The sequence below is a fragment of the Phocoena phocoena genome, chromosome 9 (assembly GCF_963924675.1).
Source record: "Phocoena phocoena chromosome 9, mPhoPho1.1, whole genome shotgun sequence".
Taxonomy (NCBI): Eukaryota; Metazoa; Chordata; class Mammalia; order Artiodactyla; family Phocoenidae; genus Phocoena; species Phocoena phocoena.
The window spans coordinates 79,699,586-79,724,943 of record NC_089227.1 but is presented as its reverse complement, the minus strand read 5'-3'; the positions used below and the strand labels follow the sequence as shown (position 1 = coordinate 79,724,943).

At 33.0% G+C, this 25,358-nt stretch overlaps 1 protein-coding gene and 1 non-coding gene across 2 annotated transcripts in view; one reads left to right on the top strand and one right to left on the bottom strand.

The window, feature by feature from the left end:
• The window catches only part of POT1 (protection of telomeres 1), a 61,940-nt gene that overhangs the window by 23,613 nt on the left and 12,969 nt on the right, over positions 1-25,358 (top strand). Inside the window, exons 3-10 of the mRNA XM_065883880.1 lie at positions 2,630-2,760; positions 5,281-5,571; positions 10,453-10,608; positions 15,293-15,462; positions 16,804-16,892; positions 21,248-21,304; positions 23,142-23,298; positions 25,043-25,248. Of these exons, the coding sequence (XP_065739952.1) occupies positions 2,630-2,760; positions 5,281-5,571; positions 10,453-10,608; positions 15,293-15,462; positions 16,804-16,892; positions 21,248-21,304; positions 23,142-23,298; positions 25,043-25,248 (1,257 nt within the window). The remainder of the gene's footprint in view (positions 1-2,629; positions 2,761-5,280; positions 5,572-10,452; positions 10,609-15,292; positions 15,463-16,803; positions 16,893-21,247; positions 21,305-23,141; positions 23,299-25,042; positions 25,249-25,358) is intronic.
• LOC136128641 (U6 spliceosomal RNA) lies at positions 5,684-5,790 on the bottom strand. The gene has a single exon (XR_010656229.1). It is a non-coding gene; the product is annotated as a U6 spliceosomal RNA (small nuclear RNA).

Here is a 25,358-nt window from a genome sequence, read left to right as displayed (position 1 = left end):
AGCTTAAAACCTTCAGAGCATTTGTATTTTATTCAAAGTACCTTCATCATTATCCATAGTATCTAACGTGCTGCTCCCTGTCTTTGCATTCAGCTTCTGATCCATCTAATTTTCTTCTCTGTGACTATTGGCAAAAAAATTTCAGTTCTGAATTCTTAACTGAATTCTTAAGGCTGAAGAAGAAACTTCAAAGGTAGTTTTCAAACCTGGTTTATATCTCCTTGAAAGGTGTTATAACACATTGAGCAGTGCAGTGCCATAGGGATGGTTTATATCTCCTTGAAAGGTGTTATAACACATTGAGCAGTGCAGTGCCATAGGGATGGTTTATATCTCCTTGAAAGGTGTTATAACACATTGAGCAGTGCAGTGCCATAGGGATGGTTTATATCTCCTTGAAAGGTGTTATAACACATTGAGCAGTGCAGTGCCATAGGGATGGTTTATATCTCCTTGAAAGGTGTTATAACACATTGAGCAGTGCAGTGCCATAGGGATGATTAATTTCACTCTTGCATCATTCCTCTAGGCAAGTTTCTCATTTTCCCATTTTCAAAATTAATTTAGTCTTTTTTAAGCATAGATAGGAATAATGACAAAATAATTTATAGGATAATGAAATAGCAAAATATTTTGAGATAAAGGAAAATAGATGACTAAGATTCTGTAATGTACCTTAGATTTATAAAAGGGTACAGTAGAGCCGTATGATCATTACAAGAAGAATGTGTCTTATTCTATTAAAAAATAAGTAAAATTGATCTTTGGAAGACTTCTAAGAAAGAAAAATGTCCTGAAATAACACTCCTTACAAATAGTTAAAACTACTGAAAATGGAAACTCCAAAACTAAAATTGGATCCAGTAGATCCTGTATATCAAGAGACGAAGATGTAACATCTTTTTACTCTTTTTGAAGATGCTTATTAAGGTTTTGTTTTTAAAGTTTTTTATGTTCTCTGAATTATTGTCCCCTCCTCACAGAATCAGGTTTCTCTTTCTCCTCTTGCCCTCCATTCCTCTCCCCTCTCCTTTCCTCTCTCCCCACTTGCCCCATTCCTTCCCCCTTTCTCTCCACTCCTCTCTTCTCCTCCACCCCCTCCCCTCCCCAGTGTCCTTCCTTCTTTCTTTCCTTCCTTCGTTCCTTCGTTCCTTCGTTCGTTCCTTCCTTCCCTCCTTCCTTCCTTCCTTCTGTCCGTTATTGTTCTGTGTCTGGTAATGGCTTACTGTTTACAAATTTACAAATGTAGCTATGGTTTATTTTAGGTTGTAGACATTTGTTTGCTTTGTATATAATGAGTTTGTTTTTTCAACTTGATCTCTTTTTGAATTGGAAATCTGACAGAGACAAATAGTACTTACGTAGGGCACATTGATTGAAAGTGTCAGTCTAAGGTGGGTGGGAAGAGAGCCTTCCTACTGTAGACCCCCTAATGTGATAATGCAGATGGATTTATTCTGGGTGCTAACACCCTCATTAGAGGCCTTACCACTTCCTGATCTAGCAGTGAAACTTCCTTGGAAAGCAGCCTGTGTTGCAGGAAGGGGTTGGTGTTAAACACTGAGATACCCTACCTGCCTACCTGAAGTTATTTTCAAGGGGAGTGAGGGTTAGGATGGGTGCTTATTGAAACAGTTGTCCTATGTGTAAACTTTTCATGAGCCCTGATTTTGGCTCTATTTTTCACTGTCACCCTTAATCCCAATAGCTGCCATCTTTGCTGTAGCTACTTTAGAGTATCTTCCGCATGCATCCTCCTCTGTCCATTTGATCCCTTAAGCATTTACTTTCCCAACTTCCTGAAATATGTTGATATCGTCTCTCCCTCTCCTTCACTCCCCTCTCCTCTCCCTTCACTGTTCTGGGTTTATCCTTTTCTATGTCTATACTGTCTTGAGTATATTACTGAGAAGGAAGGAAGTCAAGACATACTCTCAGTGTGCAATTTTCTGAAACTACAATTTTTGCTGCCACCAGTGATTGAAGTTACTTGTTTTCATAGCAACCCAACTATCATTAAATTTGCTGGGGGGTTTTTGCCAGCTTAAATTATATAAAATTGCTCTCGTTCTAATGTGTAACCTTTTATAGATAACCAGCAAATCATCATTTTCCCTTTTGAGTTGTTCTCATATAGTTTTCTGTGAGTTGTTTGTTCATTTGACTTTCATATTTACTGTAAAATCTGGGTTTTATAACCAGTTTTCATAGTATCTTGATGCAATATATTGACTCTTCATCACATTTGCTGCAAATATCTTCTAGTTTTTTGTTTTCACTCTAAATTTAATTATGTTTATTTTAGAAATTATATTATTTGAATATGTTTATCTGCTTCATGGTTTCTAAACTTTGAGGTAATAAAGTTATTACACCTCCAGACAATTTATATTAAGTACGGTTTTTATTTTTGTTTCATTAAACTTTCTAAAATGAATTTTTGTGGAACACTTTTGCAGAATAATTTGGCAGTGCATTTTAAGAGACAAGAAAATTTCTTTATGTTTTGATCCTATTCTTAGAAGACTTGATTAAAGGGAAGAATAATGTTTGGTGTTTTGAACTCATATTATTTTATCAAATGCTTTGAAATACGAAAAGTCAGGTAAAATATTTTTGTGTTTTCCAGATTATTGCTCAGTTGTAACAATTGTGGACCAGACACATGTAAAGTTAACCTGCCTGTTCTTTAGTGGAAATTATGAAGCCCTTCCAATGATTTATAAAAATGGAGATATTGTTCGCTTTCACAGGCTGAAGGTATAATTCATACTGTTTAGAACTTATATTTGTTTGAAGAGAACACTGTATTGCTCACTAAAACTAGTTACACTAATTATGTGGTTGCTTTGTTAGAACATGACGTCAGGCACTTCAAGAGACAAGAAGAAATGTAAATAGTATCAGACTTCAAATGATTTATATTAGGAAACCTCTTCATTTGAGCAAACTACCTAACCTCCTTCCACAGAAATGTGTTAGCTGCCGCGATTCCGACTAGTTGCATTCCATTAGAAAACATTTAATAAAATGGTAGAGCTATTAAATAGTATGTGATTTTTTAAAAATCAGCTTTTTAACACTTCCATATTTTCAGTCTTTTAGGTTTTAAACATTTCAGTCGCTTCATAGTTTGCTTTTGTTACATGGGTTTCCACGCAACCCCTTCACTATCTTGGTTGTCTTTTCTTCTAATACTTCAGTTTATCTGTGGTCCTCGTGGTCACTGATGCTCATAAATGAGTACAATAGTCCAGATGTCTTCTAGTCTTAAGATATGGTGGGAAACAACTCTCTTGCTCTATTAATGCCTTTTCCCTGAGACTAGAAGAATTTTGGAGAACATTTGCTTAAAGATAAAGAGAACGAGAAATATTACTATTGTAGCACTATATTACAGGCTTATCCAAACTTCAAAAAAATAGCTTATTTCTCACACACTGCTGTTTCCTGTAGTACAGTTGACCCTGAACAGCACAGTTCTGAACTGCTCGGGTCCACTGATGTGCAGATTCTTTTCAGTAGTAAACAGTGCAGTACTACAGGATCCCATGGTTAGCTGAATCCATAGATGCTAAACTGAGGATAGAGGGCTGCCTGTAAGTTATAAGGGGATTTTCAACTGCAGTTGGTCGGTGCCCCTAACGCCCGTGTTCAGGGGCCAACTGTATTTGTAATTCTTGCTATTGTTTAATTGAAGTAAAATACACATCTCTCTTTTCACAGTATTAGCATGCTCGTGTTACTAACACTCTAGAAACGTCCTTTGTACCCCTACCTGGGGTTGTCATTCACACTCCCCCCCCACCAAGAGTAAATAATCTCACAACTTCTAACAACATATATAGTTTCATATGTATTTGTTCTTTATATAAAGGAAATACACTATAGTTTTTTAGGGTTTTTTTTTTTGTTTTTTTTTTGTTTCTGGCTTATGCTTGTATGAGTCAACTGTACTATTACATATAGTTTTACTTTGTTGATTTTTCACTGCTAAATGGTATTCTGTCCAGCCAATGTTTGAATACACCAGAATTTATATATTTATTCTGTTGGTCGTTTAGGTAGTTTTCAGTTTGAGGCTATTATGCTGCTATAAACAGTCTAGTACATACCTTTTACTGAATATATATAATTATATGTAATATAATATATACATTTATATGTAATTATGTAATTATAATATATATTACATATTATATATTGTATAATGCATAGACATATATGCATTTCAGTTGATTGTATACCAAGGAGTGTGGTTCGTGAGTTCAGGGTTGTGCATATATTAGCCTTTAGTTTTCCGAAGTGTTTTTTACCAACTTACACTCCCATTAGAGATATAAGAGAATTCCAAATCTCTTCAGAGAACCAGTTTTTAGCTTTGATTTTCTCTATTGTATGTTTCTATTTCTCTTACCTTGATTATGTTTTCTTTCTACTTTCCTTGGATTTGAAATAATATTCTTTGTGCAGCTTCTTGAGATAGAAGCCTAAATTTCTGATTTTTAACCTTTCTTCTTTTGTAAAATATTCACTTATTTCTATAATTTTTTCTCTATGTATTGAATACTACTTTAGTTATATCCAACAAGTTTTAGAACATCACAGCTTAAGTATCCTTCAGTTCAATATATTTTCTAATTTCCAATAAATATATAAATACATTTATTAATATCAGACAGTATTACAGGAGACTAAAGGAGGTATTTAATAAGTTCAAAAGGGTTGCTTTATGAAGAAGATATAACAGTCATAAATGCATCTGCATCTAATAACTGAGCCTTGAAATTCAGAAAGCCAATGTTTTTAAGGCATATCCCAGCTGTCTCAGTCAGACTGATGAGCCCTTAGCCTCAGCTGCATTTTACTCACTTCAAACTCTTATATTTTAAGTGTTCTAGTTTTCCCTGTAGTATTCATAAATAACTGTTACTTATTACCCTTTTATGAATTATACCTTAATAAAAAAACTAATAAATGTTTTGTTAGTAAAACTGCAAGCCTGATAGTATTAGGGAGGCTGCCACCTAGCTCTTTAAAAAATAAAAATAATCTTGCATAGTGTTTTACAGTTTACATGGTGCTTGTGGATTTTGATACAGCCCAGTAGATTTTATAATTTCATATGCTAATTAAATGAAAGATTTAAAGAATTATGTCCTCTATTAACTATGCTGGCAAGATTTTATAATCTCACAAGTGTTTCCAGTTCCTAGGTTCTGGATCAGTAAACCTGTTTTGTTTGTTTCTGTTTTGTGTTCTACTTTGCCACTTTCTTAGATCCAAGTATATAAAAAGGAGACTCAGGGTATCACCAGCTCTGGCTTTGCGTCTTTAACATTTGAGGGAACTTTGGGAGCTCCTATCATACCTCGTACTTCAAGCAAGTGTTTTAACTTCACCGCTGAGGACCACAAAATGGTAGAAGCGTTACGTGTTTGGGCATCTACTCATATTTCACCTTCTTCAACATTAGTGAAATTGTGTGATGTCCAGCCAATGCAGTATTTTGACCTGACTTGTCAGCTCTTGGGCAAAGCGGAAGTGGATGGAGCATCATTTCTTCTAAAGGTAGATTTTTTTTTAATTTATTTATGTATTTATTTTATCATTTTAATCATTTTTTTACATCTTTATTGGAGTATAATTGCTTTACAGTGGTGTGTTAGTTTCTGCTTTATAAAAAAATATGGAACGCTTCACGAATTTGCGTGTCATCCTTGCGCAGGGGCCATGCTAATCTTCTCTGTATCGTTCCAATTTTAGTATATGTGCTGCCAAAGCGAGCACAGGTAGATATTTTTAAATACTGGAAATTGTTTTGTAAGTTACCATGACCTATAAGCCTGTAAAGAGCTTATATTTCAGCATTCTGGTGGAATAAATATGCATACTGTGTACTAAGAACTTAAAATCTAACCATTTTTAATAAGCCTGTAATTTCTATGCAACTTTACTCTTGAACTTCTCTTCTTTATCCTATACTTCTAGAGAAAAATAGTATTACCAGATCTACATTTTAAATATAGTATTGTTTATATTGTGTTTATATATTTCTTATTAGTACTAGCAAAATGAGTTGTTTTCTATTGCTATTTTTAAGTTGCAGCTCTAAAAATGCATATTTCTGTTTCCCTATCAAGATGTAGCCTTCCTTCTCACTCATTTGCCTTCTTCTTGGCCCACTGATGTTGGGTTCTCTTCCCATGTTATTTCACTGTCTGCTTCGTAGGTAGATCAGGGATGGTTTTGAAGTGTTTATTTTTCTTGTTATATTTTATTTTGTTCTTAAATCTGCAGAAAACAAAAGTGACATAAGACCCATCTAATCTTTGTTTATACCTATCCCAATTTATTCATGAATAGCTTCTGGAGAGGACAGTTGTCTGATACCATCCTCACCTACCTAGCCTAGGCAGGATGCATTTAAACAAACACTGCTTCAGCCCTGGTTCTTTAGCTTCTGACTCTTTGGAACGATGGAACAGGAAATGGAGTACAGTGGCCCTTGGACAAATATTGGGGTTTAGCATTATTATCAGTTATACCTTGCCCATATTAAAGAATAGTGAAGATAGAAATTATTGAATAAAATACAAAGTCTTTGAAGTTGAAAATAGCACATATTTATATACACGTGAAATACTCTGAAAAAGTAAATGCATGCTATGAAAAAACATAAATAAGTGTGACAAAATTGAAGCTAAAGCAACATAAAATCATCCAAACAAAATGAGAAGGAGGTCAGCCAGTCATACTTTATGCCCAAAGTGACGTATTTAACAAATGAGTGTTTGCTAATCACTGAACACTTCCAATGACAAAAAATCAGCTGTGCAGAGAAGTATTCTCCACCTTTTGGCTGCTGTATTGAGCATAAATTCTTAAATTCTGAGATAAAACCTGCCACCTTTTAGCTGACATAGCTGAATCTACATTTTCCTTCTAAAAGCAAGAAAACATGCCTGCATCCCATTTTAATAGATAGCCTTTTCGGATAAGTAAAAACAGCTTTCATGTAGATATTATTTTAAAATACAGCATTCAGAAGTGAATGTAAGAAATTACATTAGTAAGACTTTCTTGAGGACAGTTTAAAAGAAATCTCAAAAGTCTTTCTATGCTCTTTGTCTCAAACTCTATTTTCATAAATTTATTTTATAGTAATAATTTAAAATGTAGAAAAATGCCTTTAAAGGAATATTTATCCTTATATTTCTTGCAGTAACAAAAATCAGAAAAAACTCACATACTAGCGATAGAGAATTTTGTGAATTATTTATGTGTTGTGGAATACTGTGTGACTATAAAATGACATTGTAGACATACTTATTGATATAGAAATTCACAATATTCTCTTTAGTGATTAATGTACTTTCATTTATATACTAAAAATGTATTATATGCATAGCAAAAAATATATTGAGAGGACTATATAGCAATATTTTGCTCATTTTATCTATAGGAAGTCAAATTTTAAGTGATTTTTTTTTTCTGAAATTGGTTTTCCTATCCCAAACTAGGAATAATTTTTTTTTATTTTGTTTTGAAAACAGAAGGAGCCAGACCTTACTCCAAATGAGTTCTGGTCAGCATGGAATATAGCATAATTATTTCCTGTCTCAACTGAGATATGATGCTAATATTGGTCTCTTTATTAGTAACTACAATACATTCATTTTAATTATTCTAGCAGATATGATTCCCCCACATACTGTTGTTTCTAAAAGAAGTTAATTTTAATTATAGGTTATTAAGACTATAATGTTAATAAGAAGAGATTAAAGGCTATGGTTGGGGATATACTCAAAGATAAAATTTAGAGCCTTAAATGTCTTCATGAACAAAAAAAGAAAAAAAAGCATAGCATATCAGAATAATCTTTCAAGTCAAGAAATTGAAAAGTTAACAAACAATTATAGAAAGTTTGAGGTAGTATTTTAATAAGGTATTTAATTTTGGGATAGGTAATTTTAACATTGCCCGGAAATTTAAAAGATATTTTTAAGTGATATATAGTAAAATATTTCTCTCCTTGACTTCCTCTCTTGTCCCCATGCTGCTATAATAATAAAAATAACATTAACATTTCAGATTGGCAGAGGATTGTTAAATGGTGATTGTTATCTATTTGGAAAAAAGAATAAGATCTGTATAAAATATGCAGATACCTAACAGATTGAGTTTTGATACAAGATTACAAAAGTTCCAGAATTTCAACACAAGGTCTGACTTATACTCTACTCTCTCAACCCCTCCTTCAGAAGACTCACGGATTGGTCTGTAAAGCCATTTTAAAGTCTCAAAAACATGTACACAAAATGAAAGAACAAATTCCAAGTGAAGAAAAATGCAACATAATGTTACTACTCCCAAAGTGATTGTCCTGGTTCTTTGAATAATTTAGGAAACAGAGTGAGTGACTCAAACTCATGATTGTTTATTTACAACTTAGCACTGTCACCAACATTATTCAGTTGGCACTGACACTGGCAGATACCTGTATAGATATGCGGTGTTTTCCATAAAATAGGCAGAAGACCTAAATAGACATTTCTCCAAAGAAGACTTACAGATAGCCAACAGGCACATGAAAAGATGCTCAACATCACTAATTATTAAAGAAATGCAAATTAAAACTACAGTGAGGTACTGCCTCAAACTGGTCAGAATGGCCATCATTAAAAAGTCTACAAATAACAAGTGCTGGAGAGGGTGTGGAGAAAGAGGAACCCTCCTGCATTGTTGGTAAGAATGTAAATTGGTGCAGCCCCTATGGAGAACAGTATGGAGGTTCCTTAAAAAACTGAAAATAGAGTTCACATGATCCAGCAATCCTATTCCTGGGCATATATCTGGAAAAGACAAAAACTCTAATTTGAAAAGATACATCCAATTTTCATAGCAGCACTATTTACAATAGCCAAGACATGGAAGCAACCTAAATGTCTATTAATGGATAAAGAATATGTGGTGTATATATACAGTGGAATATTACTCAGCCATAAAAAAGAATGAAATAATGCCATTTGCAGCAACATGGATGGACCTTGAAATTATAGTAATTAGTGAAGTAAGTCAGAGAAAGGCAAACATCATATGATATCACTTATATGTGGAATCTAAGCAAATGATACAAATGAACTTATTTACAAAACAGAAATAGATTCACAGACATGGAAAACAAATTTACGGTTACCAAAAGGGAAAGGATGGGGGTAAGGATAAATTAGGAGTTTGGGATTAACAGATACACACGACTGTATATAAAATAGATAAGCAACAAGGACCTATGTATAGCACAGGGAACTATATTCAATATCTTGTAATAACCTATAAAGGAAAATAATCTGAAAAAGATATATGTGTGTGTGTCTATGTGTGTGTATAACTGAATCACTTTGCTGTACACCTGAAACTAACACAACATTGTAAATCAACTATACTTCAATTTAAAAAAAAGTAACAGTTAAAAAGAAAAGGAAATGTGGTGTTTTCTATTTAAGTAGACTGTTCACTCTTACCCAGCCAAACTTCTGACATGCAGAGGCATTCTTACCTCTCTCCAAATGTCTTTTGTCCCGCCCTTCTATAGCATAGCATAGCCTCAAGCTCATCTCTTCCAGCCCTAGCACAGCTCAGGCTAGCTCTGGTCTTAAGGATGGGATAGTGCATACTCGTCCTGGGCCCCTGTTCCCATCCTTACCTCAAGGTGACTTAAATAGCAATCCAACCTACCTTTCCCTTTCCATCACCCATGATTGTAATTCACTTGTGTTCATAACATCTAACATAAACAAAATATTCATATCTGTGCTTTCAAAGGCCTTTTCCAAATCAGAACAAAGTGGAAAAATGGGCAGAGGTCAGATTAGTTCCCTAAAAGCTAGGAATTTATACTTAAGAAAATTAGCAGAGATACTTGTAAAGGTTTATATACAAGATGGTAATTACTAAATTATTTAAAATAGCAAAAATTTTGAAACAAGTCAAATGGCCAAAAAAGGGATTGGTTTAATAAATTTGTTTGCATCTATAATGTAATGTGAAGCCATTGAAAATCCTATTTTAGAAGAATATTTAAATTGCCTGAAAAACTGCCCAGCAATAAATTAAGAAATGAAAAGCAGAGTAGAATGCCAGTTTGGTAAAAAGAAAAAAAGACATATATATTATAACTACATAGAAGATAGATAAGTAAAGTCAACAATATGTTAATAGTTTTTCCAAACTCATAGCTGTTTGAATTTTTTTCCTTACATTTTATTCATTACCTATACATATGTAGTCCTTTTACAATCAGGAAAGAATATACATCATATTCAAAGTTTAACAGATATTTGGGGGAATATATTAAATTACTTTTAAGCTATGTTACCAGCAAATAAAACTCTTCTAGCCTCCACAATTTTACAAAAAGATCATTAAACTTTTGTTCTACTTCTTATGCAGGTATGGGATGGCACCAGGACCCCATTCCCATCTTGGAGAGTCTTAATACAAGACCTTGTTCTTGAAGGTGATTTAAGTCACATCCACCGGGTGCAGAATCTGACAATAGACATTTTAGTCTATGACAACCATGTTCAAGTGGCCAAATCTTTAAAGGTGATGTTGTGTAGCAAGCATGTTTTGCTCTTTTGTATTTTTATAAATTTTAGGGTAAATCACATGTTAGATGATATTTGAGGTCTAGAAATTAACTCCAGATTAATTTTTTTCTTTAATTTGTGAAATGTGTATTTAAATTATTAGACGATATATTAAATTATAATGGCTTGAACAGCTTTTTTAAAGTTAAAGAATGTTTCCTGAACATCTTAAAGCTGTGCCCAATTTTACTATGGAAAGAAAAATTTTTTTCTGCCATAAAATTTGCTTTAAAATAACAAAGGATGTATAAAATATTTGTAAACTTAAATGATAAGCTCTTTTACCTGGTTTGGTAAAATCCAGTCTTTAACTTTTTACTCATTAGTCTAAGAAATTGTTAATCCACCTCTAAAATATATTGATAAATTGTCTGTGTATACCATACAGTTTATTAGAATTTGCTCACTGTTTTTGAGATGCAGTTTTCTAGGTAAAATAACGCTGCTTAGTTTTGGCACTTCTTGCTTATTAGTAACATTTTAAGGAATATTTTTCTTCATTTTACCATGTCATTTATTTGCAAGTAATCTTTCTTGCAAAGAATGCTGTCATTGACAATAATGAGAATAATAGTAACATTTGTTAAAGCACTTCATATGTATTTAGCACTGTCTTGTGCTGTAGGTACTATCATCATTTCTGTTTTACAAATGAGAAAACTGAGGCACTCAGAGGCCCAAGATTTCGCACTTACTTGCGTGAAGCCTGTATTTGAATGTATGTCTGTTTCCAGAGCTAATCTTCTTAAGCAGTATAAAGAAATGAATTTCTTTATTGCAAATAGCTTCCATCCTACATTTAGAGAGGTATATAACCTACTTATGGGAAGAAAATAGGGAAAGTGTAATTTGTAATTTTTTTAGATCTGAATTTTAGTGCCCAGTTTCTTTTTTGCAAATAAATGTTCTTGGAGAAGGACATATTTCCACTTCTACACTGTGTTACAAAGAAGCCCACCCAACTCAATAAATTAGGTTAAAGTCCAGGTCAAGGAAGGTGATAACTGTACTCTTTTGTCCTTTATGAGTGTGTTCATACCTTTCATATCAGAAAATTGACTGTTGAAAATATATTTTTGATGCTTTTCCTTGATTTTATCTGCATTGATTAGCTTATTTCAAAAAATAAATATAATGATAAAGCCAATTCTAAAGTCTTTTTAAAATACAGATAGAGTTCTTTTACGAATGAAAAAGATTTACATTTTAGATTCGACTTTCACTGTTTAATTCCCTTCTCTTTCCCTATGCTGTTTCTATAGGTCTTTTGTTCCTCTCTCTTGTCCTGATTTCCTTGTCCCAAGTCCTGAACAGCACCTGCCACAGTGCTTTCCGTGTAGTAAGGGTTAAGTAAATAATATCTGCTGGTGAATGCATGAATCAATGAGCGCTGTGAATTTTTTTCAGATTTTTTTCATCTCCTTTGTCTGCTTTATCTCACCCACTAGAGGGTGCTATGAGCATACATAATTAAGAAAATGTAGGGCAATTAATTTTTCTCTAAAGATATCATGACATTTATCTACAATGTAATAGAAAAATGAAAAGGATTTTCTCTATGTGTAAGTAATATAACTGTAGGCTTTTATTTAATGTACCTTGACATCACACTTTATTTGTTCTGAGGCAACCTCTATACTAACCATTTCGTATTTATTTAAGAAGTGCCCAGAGTCAAATGATATTGATATCAATTAATTCTTGTCAGCACTCGACGATAACTGCTTAAAATTGCATATTTATATTGAAATGCATGGAACACATGTATTTTTGTTGAATAGGAACAGGAAAAAAATGTGATTTTTATTTTATGTAATAAAGAGGACAGTTAAGGCAATTGTAAAGTACAATATAATTGAACTCTATATACGATACATTTTACAGCTAAAGTTGCCCTTAACATTTTTCCTAAACCTTGCTTTTTAAGTAAGTTATCTCCTTCCCTAAACATTTTGCACACACACACACACACACACACACACACACACACACTTCAAACCTTTTGTCTACAAACAAAAGCAGTGTATTTTCAATCCCCAGACTTATTCTGACACAATTTAAAAATAATTATAAAACACACGTAGTTCTAATTATGTTTGGCATTCAGTGACCCAAGAACTATATTTTGGTTATTTTCAGACACATACAGGTCATTAAAAATATTAAACCTAAAGGGAAATTTTTGAAAGTTTATAAGGAATATTTAAATTATTTCTAAAGGAATAAACATTTCTTAATAGCCAGTTGGCTTTGCTTTATTTTTACTGTTTCTGTATTAAAAAGGGCTTTTACAACAATTTTTAGAGGTATGTTTTATAATTTTTTTGTTATTACCAATAAGACGATTTGTTTGTTATGTATTTGTCTATTACAACAGAGCATCTGGCACGTTTTATAATATATTTAGCAAGCTTAAAAAAATATACAATGCTGCCTCCAGAAGGAATTTCTGGAAATAACAGTTTGTCATTTCTATAGCCTATATATATATAATTCTCTCTTGGTCTTTAAAGTATAATTTTGTTTTATTATGAAATACAGTAGTAAAGAAGATAGTATAACAAACATCTACGTGCCTATCATCCAAACTTAACATTTCTAAATGTTTTGCACACTTATTTCAGGTACTTTTAATTTTAAGAAATGAAATTTCTACATGTGGAACCTTCTTTGTACCTCTGCTTGTTCTAATTTTTTGCTCCCAAATATCCTCTTTTTATTTATCCTAACATGTACATGTGCACACCCATGTTTATTATGCTTTTATTTTATATACTTTTGTCTGAAAAATGCATATGGTTATGTATCATTCTATAATTTGCTTTTTTCCTTTGACATTATATTTGTAAGATTTATCCATGTTAATATATGTGTCTGCATTAATACCAGCCTGTCTTAATAATCATACCTTTATTTTTAAATGATATTTCATAGGTTAAGCCCTCACTCCCAGTTCAGTCTTCAAAACTAACTTGACTGTTCACTTTCAGATCAGTTTTTACAATTCCTTGAAAGGCACTGGAGATTTAGATAGAAACTGCATTGATTTTAAAGAATAATTAATTAGGAAATTATCTTTATAATGTTGAAACTTTTCATTTATGATTATGGTATCTTTCACCTTGTGTCTGGCCTTCTTTAAGTCCTTTGTAGATTATATACATTTACTGCACTAATATATTATGTATATTAAAAAGAATTACAGAGTAATAAATGTTCAAAAAGAATGACATAAAAGTAAATAGAAATAGACATATTTCCTTCCATCATCTTACTTTGGAGAACATGAGGAAAATCAGTTTTGTCATCTTGTGTGTGTGTGTGTGTGTGTGTGTTTTCCTTCTCTGACTCTATTTACCCTGCTCCCCTGCTGTTCTGTCAGTGGAAGAAGTCAGAGAAGAAAAGACTAAGTGCCTTACCTCCTTATAAAACCCATGATTGGATGGGAAAAAGGTCCTTGAGGATGAAGGAGTAGCTCTGGGAGTGTGGATTTTTTTCCCCTTATTTTTTCCCCCCATTTCTCGCCTCCATCACATCCAGAGGGTGATGAGGAGAAATACAATGAACTGAAACAGCAGTAAACAGAGGTGGGAGGTTGGTTTACTACCTTCTCTTTCTTTATTTTCCCCCATGTATAGATTTTCTGTTACACAGAATCTCACCACTGTTAATCTTGACCTTGTAGGAAAAAAAGAATGGTAGTCCCACAGTCATCAGCAGTCAGGAGTGCCGCTTTATACAAATGAATTAAATTTCCTAGTTGGTAACTAACTCCTTTTGTTTATAACTCTTTCTTCATAAAAATGTGATTTAGGTAATACAGCTTCTTCCCTTGAGTATGTGTCAGTTTCTTTAATAAACATTCTGCATCTGTCTCTTTTTAAGTCTTCTACATTAAAAGAATATCAAATACTCCGTAATTAAAGATATTTTTAAGACTAAGTTTAGCAAAACATCTAAAATTATAGGACATTTCGTTCAAAACTATAATTGGTTTAAATCTATATTTGAACTCGTAGAAGGTGTTTCACATTATGGTGTACAGACAAAAATATTTACAGAAATTTTCTTTCCATAGAACTTGCGGAATAGAGGGGGTTTATTGTTTTGATAGAGTAGCACATTTAGACATACTTTCTAGTATTCTCATAATGAGAGTGTTTTAGTGATCATATTTAATTAAATCTTACTTAAATTAGTTAAAGTAGGTTATTTTCAGAAACCTTAACCAAATAGGTTCTTAATCAAATAGAGGGCTTGGATTGGATTTAGGTAATAGGTTTCTTAGCCTACCCTATCTTACCAATGCTAAGACTCAATCTTATTTAACATTTTAATATCTGTAAAATGGAAATATGCCTTTACATTTGAAAAATACATACATATCTATACATGCATATGTATGTATACAAACACATACACACACACACACACACACACACACACACACACACGTTTTGGTTTTGATACAGTGTCCTTGGGGCTGATATTGAGTACACATTAGTAGAACATACCACTTTCCTTTCTGATGAGTCAACATCCCGGGTTATTGGTCTGTGCCCCATGTTAATTGTTAAATATTGTATCAAAAATTGTTTGATTTTTCTCCATTTTCTAAATAATAAATCATCTGCTTTTAGGTTGGAAGCTTTCTTAGAATTTATAGCCTACATACCAAACTTCAGTCAGTCAATTCAGAGAACCTGGCAACATTTTTAGCCCTAGAGTTTCATCTCCATGGAGGCACCAGTTACGGTCGGGGAATCAGAGTCTTGCCAGAAAGTAACTCTGATGTGGATCAACTGAAAAAGTAAGCATATTATAAACCTATTTAGAAATTGTAAATAAGGTATTAATTAAGCTGATTTCTAGGATAATATTGTTCTGAGGTGGGAAGGGGGGCTCTAAGAGGTCTCTTGTAATTGATCCTCAGAGCCTTCCTTGCCATTCATTATTCATTTTTTTAAATAGATGAACCAAATGAAACAAATCAAGTGATTGTAGGTTCAAATAGCTACATAGTAGCAGAGCTGGGTTTATAGTCTAGGTTTTCCAATAGTTACTTATGCTGTTACCTCTACTCTTTGCACTCATGACGTTCTACCATTTGCCACCTTCTCCAGGTACAGAAACAAACAGTGGAAACTGGAGCTTAGCTAAAGTTTGGAAAACTTGATATATATGTCTAGGGTGCCAAACATACTTGATCAATCATGGACAAAATACTGCCTTTTTTTTTTTTTTTTTTTTCTTGCGGTACGCGGGCCTCTCACTGCCGTGGCCCCTCCTGTCGTGGAGCACAGGCTCCGGACGCGCAGGCCCAGTGGCCACAACCCCACAGGCCCAGCCGCTCTGCGGCATGCGGGATCCTCCCGGACCGGGGCACAAACCCGCGTCCCCCGCATTGGCAGGTGGACTCCCAACCACTGCACCACCAGGGAAGCCCCAATACTGCCTTTTTAAAGTGCGTATAACCGAGAAAATAGGTAATGAAAATATTTCAGGGTATCATATTTTTAAAACTTTTAGGTGTGCCCAGAAAGTGAATAGTACCTTAAATCCTGCTACACTTGCAGTTCCCTTTTCCTTGAAGTACTCCTGTTAATGATATGTGCAGAAACTCTTTGACGCGTATTCTAGGGAAATAAAAATTCTTCTACATATTTTCAAAGAGTTACAGAAAATATCCTTTTCAGTAAATTGAAATGACATAGCTATTTTCCAAGTTTTAATATATTGAAATCAATATGAATTTATCATCAATGAAATTAGCTATTTTAATAACCTTCTATCAGTTTCCCTACTTTATTTCTCATATTGCAATATATAGCCACATAGTATTTCACTACTTGAGTCTAGAATGAGATTGTTCTGACTTAGAATGTCATCCATTAAATACCCAGCTTATTTGCAGTATTTCATCATCCCACTGTTCTACTTGTGTCTTTCTAGACTTAGGTTTTTAAAATTTGAGGGTCTCTTGGAATGCCCTGATAATCTGTTAAAAAACTATAGTCCTCCTGAAGAATGCATACACACACAGAATTTTTTATACAATTTCAGTGAGCTCTTGGTTTCTTTGGGTAGAGCTAAACTGATCATTGTTTGACTTTGTTTTATGCAATTAAAAATTCTATTCTTTCAATTACAGGGTTTTAGAATCTGTAGATTTGCCAGCCAATCAGTGTTTAGAGGGTATATGTCAATCAGAACATGAGGACAGCTTTTCAAATATTTCAAGTAAGGACAGTTCTTTTAATTTATTAAACTACAGTTGATTTACAATATTGTGTTAGTTTCAGGTGTACAGTGTCAGATTCTTTTCTGTTATAGGTTATTAACAAGATATTGAATATAGTTCCATGTGCTTTACAGTAAATCCTTGTTTACCTATTTTATATATAGTGGTGTTTATTTATTAATCCCATGCTCCTAATGAGTAAGGATAATTTTTAATGTTGCCAGTTTAGTTTCTGCTAAGTAAAATGACTTTATCAACATAAATTCTCTTTTTTAATATCTTCCTATTAAATCCATATTCATTGTAAAGAAACATGCTAAATCTTTATCAGTGTCCTGTGCAAAGGTAAACGTTACTCCTCCCTTACCTGTATAGTTACATTTTCAAATTGCGGTGGTAAGGATTACTTGGTTTGTGATATATGTAGTGTTAATGTGTTTATATATGAATTTACTATAAATCTGTATTTATTTCCTAGTAAACTATTTTGCTCATCAATTTCTAAAAGGAACAAAGGTTGTTTTTGCTGCTTTATTTCAAATAGCCCAAGTATTTTTTGATCATACATATCTTAGAGTTCCCAGTTTTATTGAGTTAAGTACCTAATTACAAAATGTTAACAAACAGTTGGTTGTGTATTTATATTATTGCCTACCTGAACAGGTGACTATTCAAACCTAAATTTTAAAACACTCAATCTGTAAGATTTTTTTCTTTACCATTTTGTGTCAGTATTTGCTTATACATTCTGACACCTAGAATCTATGTCATGTTTCTATCCCCTATTTTTTTTTTTTACAACCTAACTCCTTCCCTACTATGATCTATGAGTATTTACTCTCTTTCTGTATCAGTAATGATAAGCATTAAAATTAACATGTGTGGCTTGATAGGCACTTAGTCAATGCCTACAGCCATTATTATTTAATCCTAACAGCACTCCTATGAGATTGATATTATTCTTCCCTTTTATAGAAAGGAAACTGAGGCTTTGAGTGATGGGAGTCATATAATTTGTCCAGGATCACTTAGCTATTAACTGATGGCAAAGTCAGTCAGATTCAAATGCAGGCTATTTGATTTTTTTGTACATATTTATTTCTTCATTTTCTCTGCCTTAGAATTATTCATATTTCCTAGCACGCTGGTGATAGCATTTTGGCCTAATCTGTGATTATTTAAGCTGCCATTAGGAGGCCAGTTTACTTCAACTGACAATCATTTGGAGACAGTATTAATTTGTAATTATACTTTTTGAAATCCCTTTTCTCCTTTTAAAAGGTTTTTCTAATCGTTTTTAAATTACAAAAGTAGTACATGTGACAGTATCAAGGTACGTAGCCTTCCCATGCCTTTATGCCCACTTGCTGAGGTAAAGTTAACAGTTTAGTGTGATTTCTTCAACATCTTCATGTTTATATGAATATATATACTTCTACATAAACAGATACGAGTTCTCCCTCTGTTTAAAAGTTTTACAAAAATGGGACGATACTAGACTAGCTGCTTTATTTAACAATGTATCACAGACCTCTTTCTGGGGTAATTCATATAGCTCAAACTCATTCTTTTAATAGTTACATTATATTTTATATGAATCTAACATTATTAATTAAGCCATTTTCCATTTGATAGACATTCAGGTTGTTTCCAGTTTCTTACTCTTACAAATACTTCTTCAATAAACACCCTTGAACAATTGTACTTTCGTGCTTATTGTTTCTCTAAAATAAACTCGTAAAGGTGGGGTTGAAGGATCAAAGAGTAAGCACATCTGTTATTTTCATAAATGATGCCAGATTATATGCCAAAATGTCATAGGATTCATATGCAAATAACAGTGTGGGAGAATGTCCTTTCCTCACACTCTCAGTGGTATTGGCCGTTGACACTATAAGTAATTTTTTGACAATTTGGTAGGTATAAGGTGATATCTTATTTATCTTCTCTGAGTACATGGAAACTTAAAAATCTTATTACGTATATATTGGCCTTTTTTACTCCTTCTTTGAATTGTCTGCTCTTACCCTATACCTGATTTGCTGTCGGGTTCTTTATTTTTTTTCTTATCAGTTTTGTGGGAGATTGTTGTATATATTTTGCAATATTTTCTCTATTATTATTTAACTTCATGCAGAATGGCAGATATTAAGTAATCAGATTCTTTGAAATTATACTTTGCTCACTTAAGGTTCTCTTGCCATGGATTCTTATGCCATTTATTAGTGATGTTGAGGAAGATGGACAAGTAATACATGTTTGTATATGATGCCACATACAATAAATTATAAAAATATAACATACTATTATATATAATAGAATGTAGTAAGCTAAAGTAGTTGCAAAATATGGATACTTTTTTAAGTCTTAAATTCTTCATTTTGGAAAGCATTATTAAAACTTATTGCTATGGAAATTGAGTTATTTGTAGTGAGGTGGATGGACCTAGAGTCTATCATACAGAGTGAATTAAGTCAGAAAGAGAAAAACAAATACCATATGCTAACACATATATATGGAATCTTAAAAAAAAAAAATGGTTCTGAAGAACCTAGGGGCAGGACAGGAATAAAGACGCAGACGTAGAGAATGGACTTGAGGACATGGGGAGGGGGAAGGGTAAGCTGGGACAAAGTGAGAGAGTGGCATGGACTTACATATACTACCAAATGTAAAATAGACAGCTAGTGGGAAGCAGCCGCATAGCACAGGGAGATCAGCTAGGTGCTTTGTGACCACCTAGAGGGGTGGGATAGGGAGGGTGGGAGGGAGATGCAAGAGGGAGGAGATATGGGGATATATGTATATGTATAGCTGATTCACTTTGTTATAAAGCAGAAAGTAACACACCATTGTAAAGCAACTATACTCCAATAAAGATGTTTAAAAAAAAAGACTTATTGCTATGATCACTACTTTTGCTTTTTTTGTTAAAGTAAAATCATATTTTATGGTATTCATCAAGTCATCCTATTAAGTTTGGTAAATTTATTATTTTATCCACCTATCCCTTTATTCCCTTCAATGTATTTTTTCAACACAAGAAAAATTGTCGAACACACAGAAAAGTTGAAACAATTGTACAGTCAACACTCATATACCCACCATCCGATTCTCTAGTTAACATGTTATTCTCTTTGCTGTGTCATTTATCTCTTTTTAATGCATCAATCCAGTTTATTTTTTGATGCATTTCAAAGTAATTTGCAGACATAAGTACATCTCCTAAACACTTCAATGAATGAACATCATTATCTAGAGTTAAATATTTGTTTAGAATTCTCTTTTATTTTTGAGGTAAGTTATATTCAATGAAATAGGCAACCTAGGTGTATCATTTCATGAGTTTTGGCTAACACATAAACTGCATAACCTAAGTCCCTCTTAAAATCAAGACCATTACCTTTTTGCAGAAATCTCCCTCGTGCTCTTTCCCAGTCAATCCTCACCCCCATACCCACCCCAGAAGTCCTGATTTTTTCCACCATAGATTAATTGTGCCTGTTCTAGAACTTCAGATAAATGCAATAACATGTTATGTACTCTTGTACATACTATTTGTTTTTGAGATTCATCCATGTTGCATATATCAGTGGTTTATTCCTTTTTAATGCTTAGTATTATGGTATGACATAGACATTTTTGAAAATATGAATTTCCAGTTGCAGCACCATTTTTTTTTTTGAAGATGGCTTTGGTGTCTTTGTCAAAAATCAAATGAGTATAAATGTGGATTTACTTCTGAGCTTTGTGTTCAGTACTTAGTAGTGTGGTGTGAAGTAAGCATTTTTTTTTCCTCATACTAATTTCCAGTTGTTGCAGAACCATTTTTTGAAAAGCGTTTTGCTTTCCATTTGGATTGCTTTGCTGCCTTTATCAAAAATCAAATGACCATGTAAATGTGGGTTTATTTCTGGACTTTCTATTTAATTCTGATAATATTATTTGTGATTCTTTATGTCAGTACCATATTCTTTTGTTTACTATAGCTTTATAGTAAATCTTGAAGTCATATAGTATAAGTCCTCCAATTTTGTTCTTTTTCAAGATTATATTCTAGATTCTAGATTCTTTGCCATTTCCACTTAAGTGATAGAATCTGCTTTTCTATAATAAAGCCTATGCAATTTTGATTAGGATTTTATTGAATCTACAGATCTATTGGGAAGAATGTCAGTTCCTAACAATATTGAACCTTCCAATCCATGAACAAATGACATGAATCCATAAACAAATTTCACCATTTGTTTAGATTTCTTCAGTTTCTCTCAGTAATGTTTTATAGTTTTCAATGCCACATTGAGCTTTTAATGGATTTTAAAACTGTAATTCCTCTTTCCTTTTTTCCTGATAGGCTCTGGATCAGTATCACTATATGAGGTAGAAAGATGTCAACAACTGTCAGCTACAAGTAAGACCATTTTCATTTTTGTATTATGGGCACAAGAGTGAGTATTATGAAGTCTGTCCTTATACTTATCTATCCACGAGGACAAAAACATATCCGTGTTAATTTTAACCAATTCACACTATGTATTTAGTGGTGTGTCCATAAAGGAGTTCCTTAAAATATGCCCCAAAACTTTAATGTAAGCAATGATAGTTAATCTATCAGATACCCACCTTCTGATACTTCAGCTAAGATTTAAAAAAAAATTAACTATTTCTAAGCACAAGTCTATTAAATAAAATTCTGTAATATACTATTATAAAGATATGAGTTTCTCATTATTGGAGAAAGGACGTATAATTATGAAATGGGCTAGAAGAAAGAAGCTGTGGTATTGTATTAGAATTGGAGGTGTCAGTATGTACTCATGGTTTTAGAGACAGATACAGAAATAGATATATGGGTGTTTGTATATATGTATTCACTCACATATACATTCATACACATGCAGGTGCACGTGTATAAGTATAGGTATGAACATGTGTGCATATGTGCCTGAGCTCTGTTGATGAAAGGGCATAAAAACAAGTACACCCAGTAGCAATGAGTACACCTAGTGCACAGATCTTAGTTTATAAATAATATCCCCAATCAGGGCTTCTTGGAGAAATAGCAGATTCCAGGGTTGGGACAAGAGAATTATAAGGTGATTCTGGAACATCTTGTTGTGCCAGAAAGTAGAGAATTTCTCAGGTTAATGGTGGCAGATGTCAAATCTCATACAATTTGAGTATCAAAATAAAAATTACTAGTGATGGCATAGAACTGATTGAATAAAGTAGGAATCTATTAGTCCATATGGATAGTAAATAAATGAACAAAACAAATAAATAAATGAGGTTGAATGGAAAGCTGTTATTTAAAATAGAATGGCAGCTGATAAATGTAAAGAATAATGAAGTTAGAGAAAAATCACCATTTTTCAATCATGACAGTAATTATTTAGTTGCTAATCGTCAGTGGATCTTAAACTAGCAGGATCCTAAATGTTTAATGAAATTGGGATATTTATATTTTATCAAATACTTTCTTATTAGGTATAAAGGGGGAAATAATAAGTTTATAGTGGAGAAACCTGCTGAACACCACCTTAATCAGCTGAGCAAAGTTAACATACACAGGAATAAAAACACTGATATCATGTGTCTTTTGATGTCATGCAATGAGAAGGCCACAATATCACTTACACAGTAGTATTCCTACCAAAAATGTGTAATTGGTATCTGATCGTGAGAAAAACCAGACACACCCAAATAAATGGCCTCTACTCCTCAAATATATTAGCGTCCTGAAAGACAAAGAAGAGCTGAGGAACCATTCTCTACATTGAAGGACTCCAAAGAGACAGGAAAAATAAATGCTACACATGGTTCAGGATTGGGTCCTAGACCTGAAAATAAAATGCTAAATAAGAGCATTATGGGGATAGTGGGAGAAATTTGAATAATGTCTGTTGATTCCGTGATAATCAATGTTAAGTGTTCTGATGTTGAACATTACATTGTAATATGTTAATGAAATTGCTTGTTCTTGTGAAATACATACTGAAGTACTTAGGGATAAAGGGACAAAATGTATAGAAGTTACTATCACGTATCTGCAAGGTTTATGTATATATGGAGAGATGGAGATAATGACAGTTGGAGATGATGATAAATGTGGCAAAATGTTACCAAAATTGGCAATTAATACAACTTAATTGGATTTGATTGTGTATGTTTGTTTCACGGGGATTCATGCCATGAATATACTTATATCCTTGCAGATTTCTCTAACTTAATTCAAAAATTCTTTATAGTACTTACGGATCATCAGTATTTGGAGAAAACCCCACTGTGTGCTATTTTGAAACAAAAAGCTCCTCAACAATATCGTATCCGAGCAAAATTGAGGTTATATAAGCCCAGAAGACTCTTTCAGTCTGTTAAACTTTATTGTCCTAAGTGTCATTCACTGTAAGTATTTTCCATAACAAAACCAAAGTTTTCATTTCATGAAATGTGTGTATATATGTTCTCTGATGTGTCAGTTTAAGTCCTGACAGTGAGTAAACTGTGATTTTAACGTATTGTATTTTGAAAGAATGGTAATCTTTTTAAGAGAAAACACTAATTCTTAGAAAATAAATCCTTTTGATGTTTCTTAGTAATAATAAATAAAAGTAGTTGCTATTTTCAGATCTGAAATTCAATTTAGTAGCTCTGATAAATGCAAACAAATAATAACTGTGAAAAGCTGTATAGCACAGGGAACTCAGCTGGGTTCTCTGTGATGGCCTAGTTGGGTGGGATGGGGCCGAGGGGAGGTCCAAGAGAGAGGGGATGTGTGTATGCGTATGGCTGATTCACTTCGCTGTGCAGCAGACACTAACACAACTTTGTAAAGCAATCATACTCCAGTAAATAACTAAATATAATAATTTTAAAAAAGAAAATATTGGGGGGGGCCTTTGTCACAAAAAAATCTTGAAAGTAAACCATTGTTAGCTAAAATCCTTAAATAGAAGAGATTTCTGGTTAGTTGAAATTCCTAATTAAGTGTTAAGAGAAAGCCTTGTTGGAAATATTCCTGTCCTGCTTAGTAACTACCACACAGTGGACATAATTTGAACTTTTGTTGGTGATTAAGGATTTCTCAGTTCCTCAAAAGCTTTATTCTAAACATCAATTATTTTATAAATAAGTAAATAAATTTATAAGACATTAGAATGAATATGTACTTAGTAACTCAAGACATATTCTGAAAATTATTTTTAATCCCTCTTCTTTTTTATGCAATTTGACTGTCTTCCCTCTATATATGTAACATGAACATGTATATACATCTCCATTATATTTATGTGTGTGTACATTGTGTGTGTGCTGTGTACACTAATGTACATATATTTTCCCCTTCACAATCTAAGTATAATACTGTTTGTGGAGATTTTTGATCATCAGATCTCCTTATACAAAACAGGGGACCATCTTCTACCCATTTGGGCTTGAAATGGTAGTTGGAATTAAAATATAAGTACAGATTTTAGATAGTCTTGAAGGATTATCAAATTATAGTGCGTAAAATTCTGTAAAAATCATATATCTTTGCCATATATAAAACCACCCTCTATGATAATTTTTTTAACAAATAGGGAAATCATCTTAGAAATGTTAAGAGGTTTTACCTAAATTTACACAGCTCATTGGTGACAGAACAAAGACAAGGAAATAGACCTTTTGATTCTAGATTATACGATTTCTACTGTATCATATTTTACCATATGACTTTTGAAAATTATATTCTAGATTAAAAGGAATCAAATGGAATATTGGTTTGCAAAGTAGGTACCCTATGAAAGTGATATTACTTAAGTGGTAAGTGGATATTTAGCTGGAGTGAAGACGGGACTCCTGCTGGGAAGTTTAGCATTCCTTACAGAGGAGAACAGTTTGGTGCTAGAAATAATGGTGTCACAAAACCAGGCAAGGAAATTGCTGGTGGTTAATGTAATTATGATATGGATCTAATTAGCCATAAAATGTCATCAAATATCTTTCTATTGAATGAGCCATGTAATCTGCAGAGTGTTATCTCCATGTTTTAAAATAAGTAGCTGGTTCATAAGCATATAAACAATTTTTTTATTGGATAGTTTGTTAAATTTGAATTTCCAAGCTTATACCAGTTGTTTTTGTATTATCTCATTGTCAATTATTTTAGGCAAGAAGTTCCACATGAGAGTGATTTGGATATAATTTTGCAAGAGGGTGCAACCAAAACCCCAGATAGCAAACTGCAAAACACATCATTATATGATTCAAATATCTGGACCACTAAAGATCAAGGAGAACGAAAAGTAGCTGTTCATTTTGTGAAAAATAATGGTATTCTCCCACTTTCAAATGACTGTCTAATTTTGATAGAAGGTATGATATTTAAGTTGCTGTTCTATTAGAATATAGCTTTTGCTTATGTGTTTCTCTGATTATTGTTAAATATATTTTAGGGGCAACCTGGGACATATAAAGTCAAAATA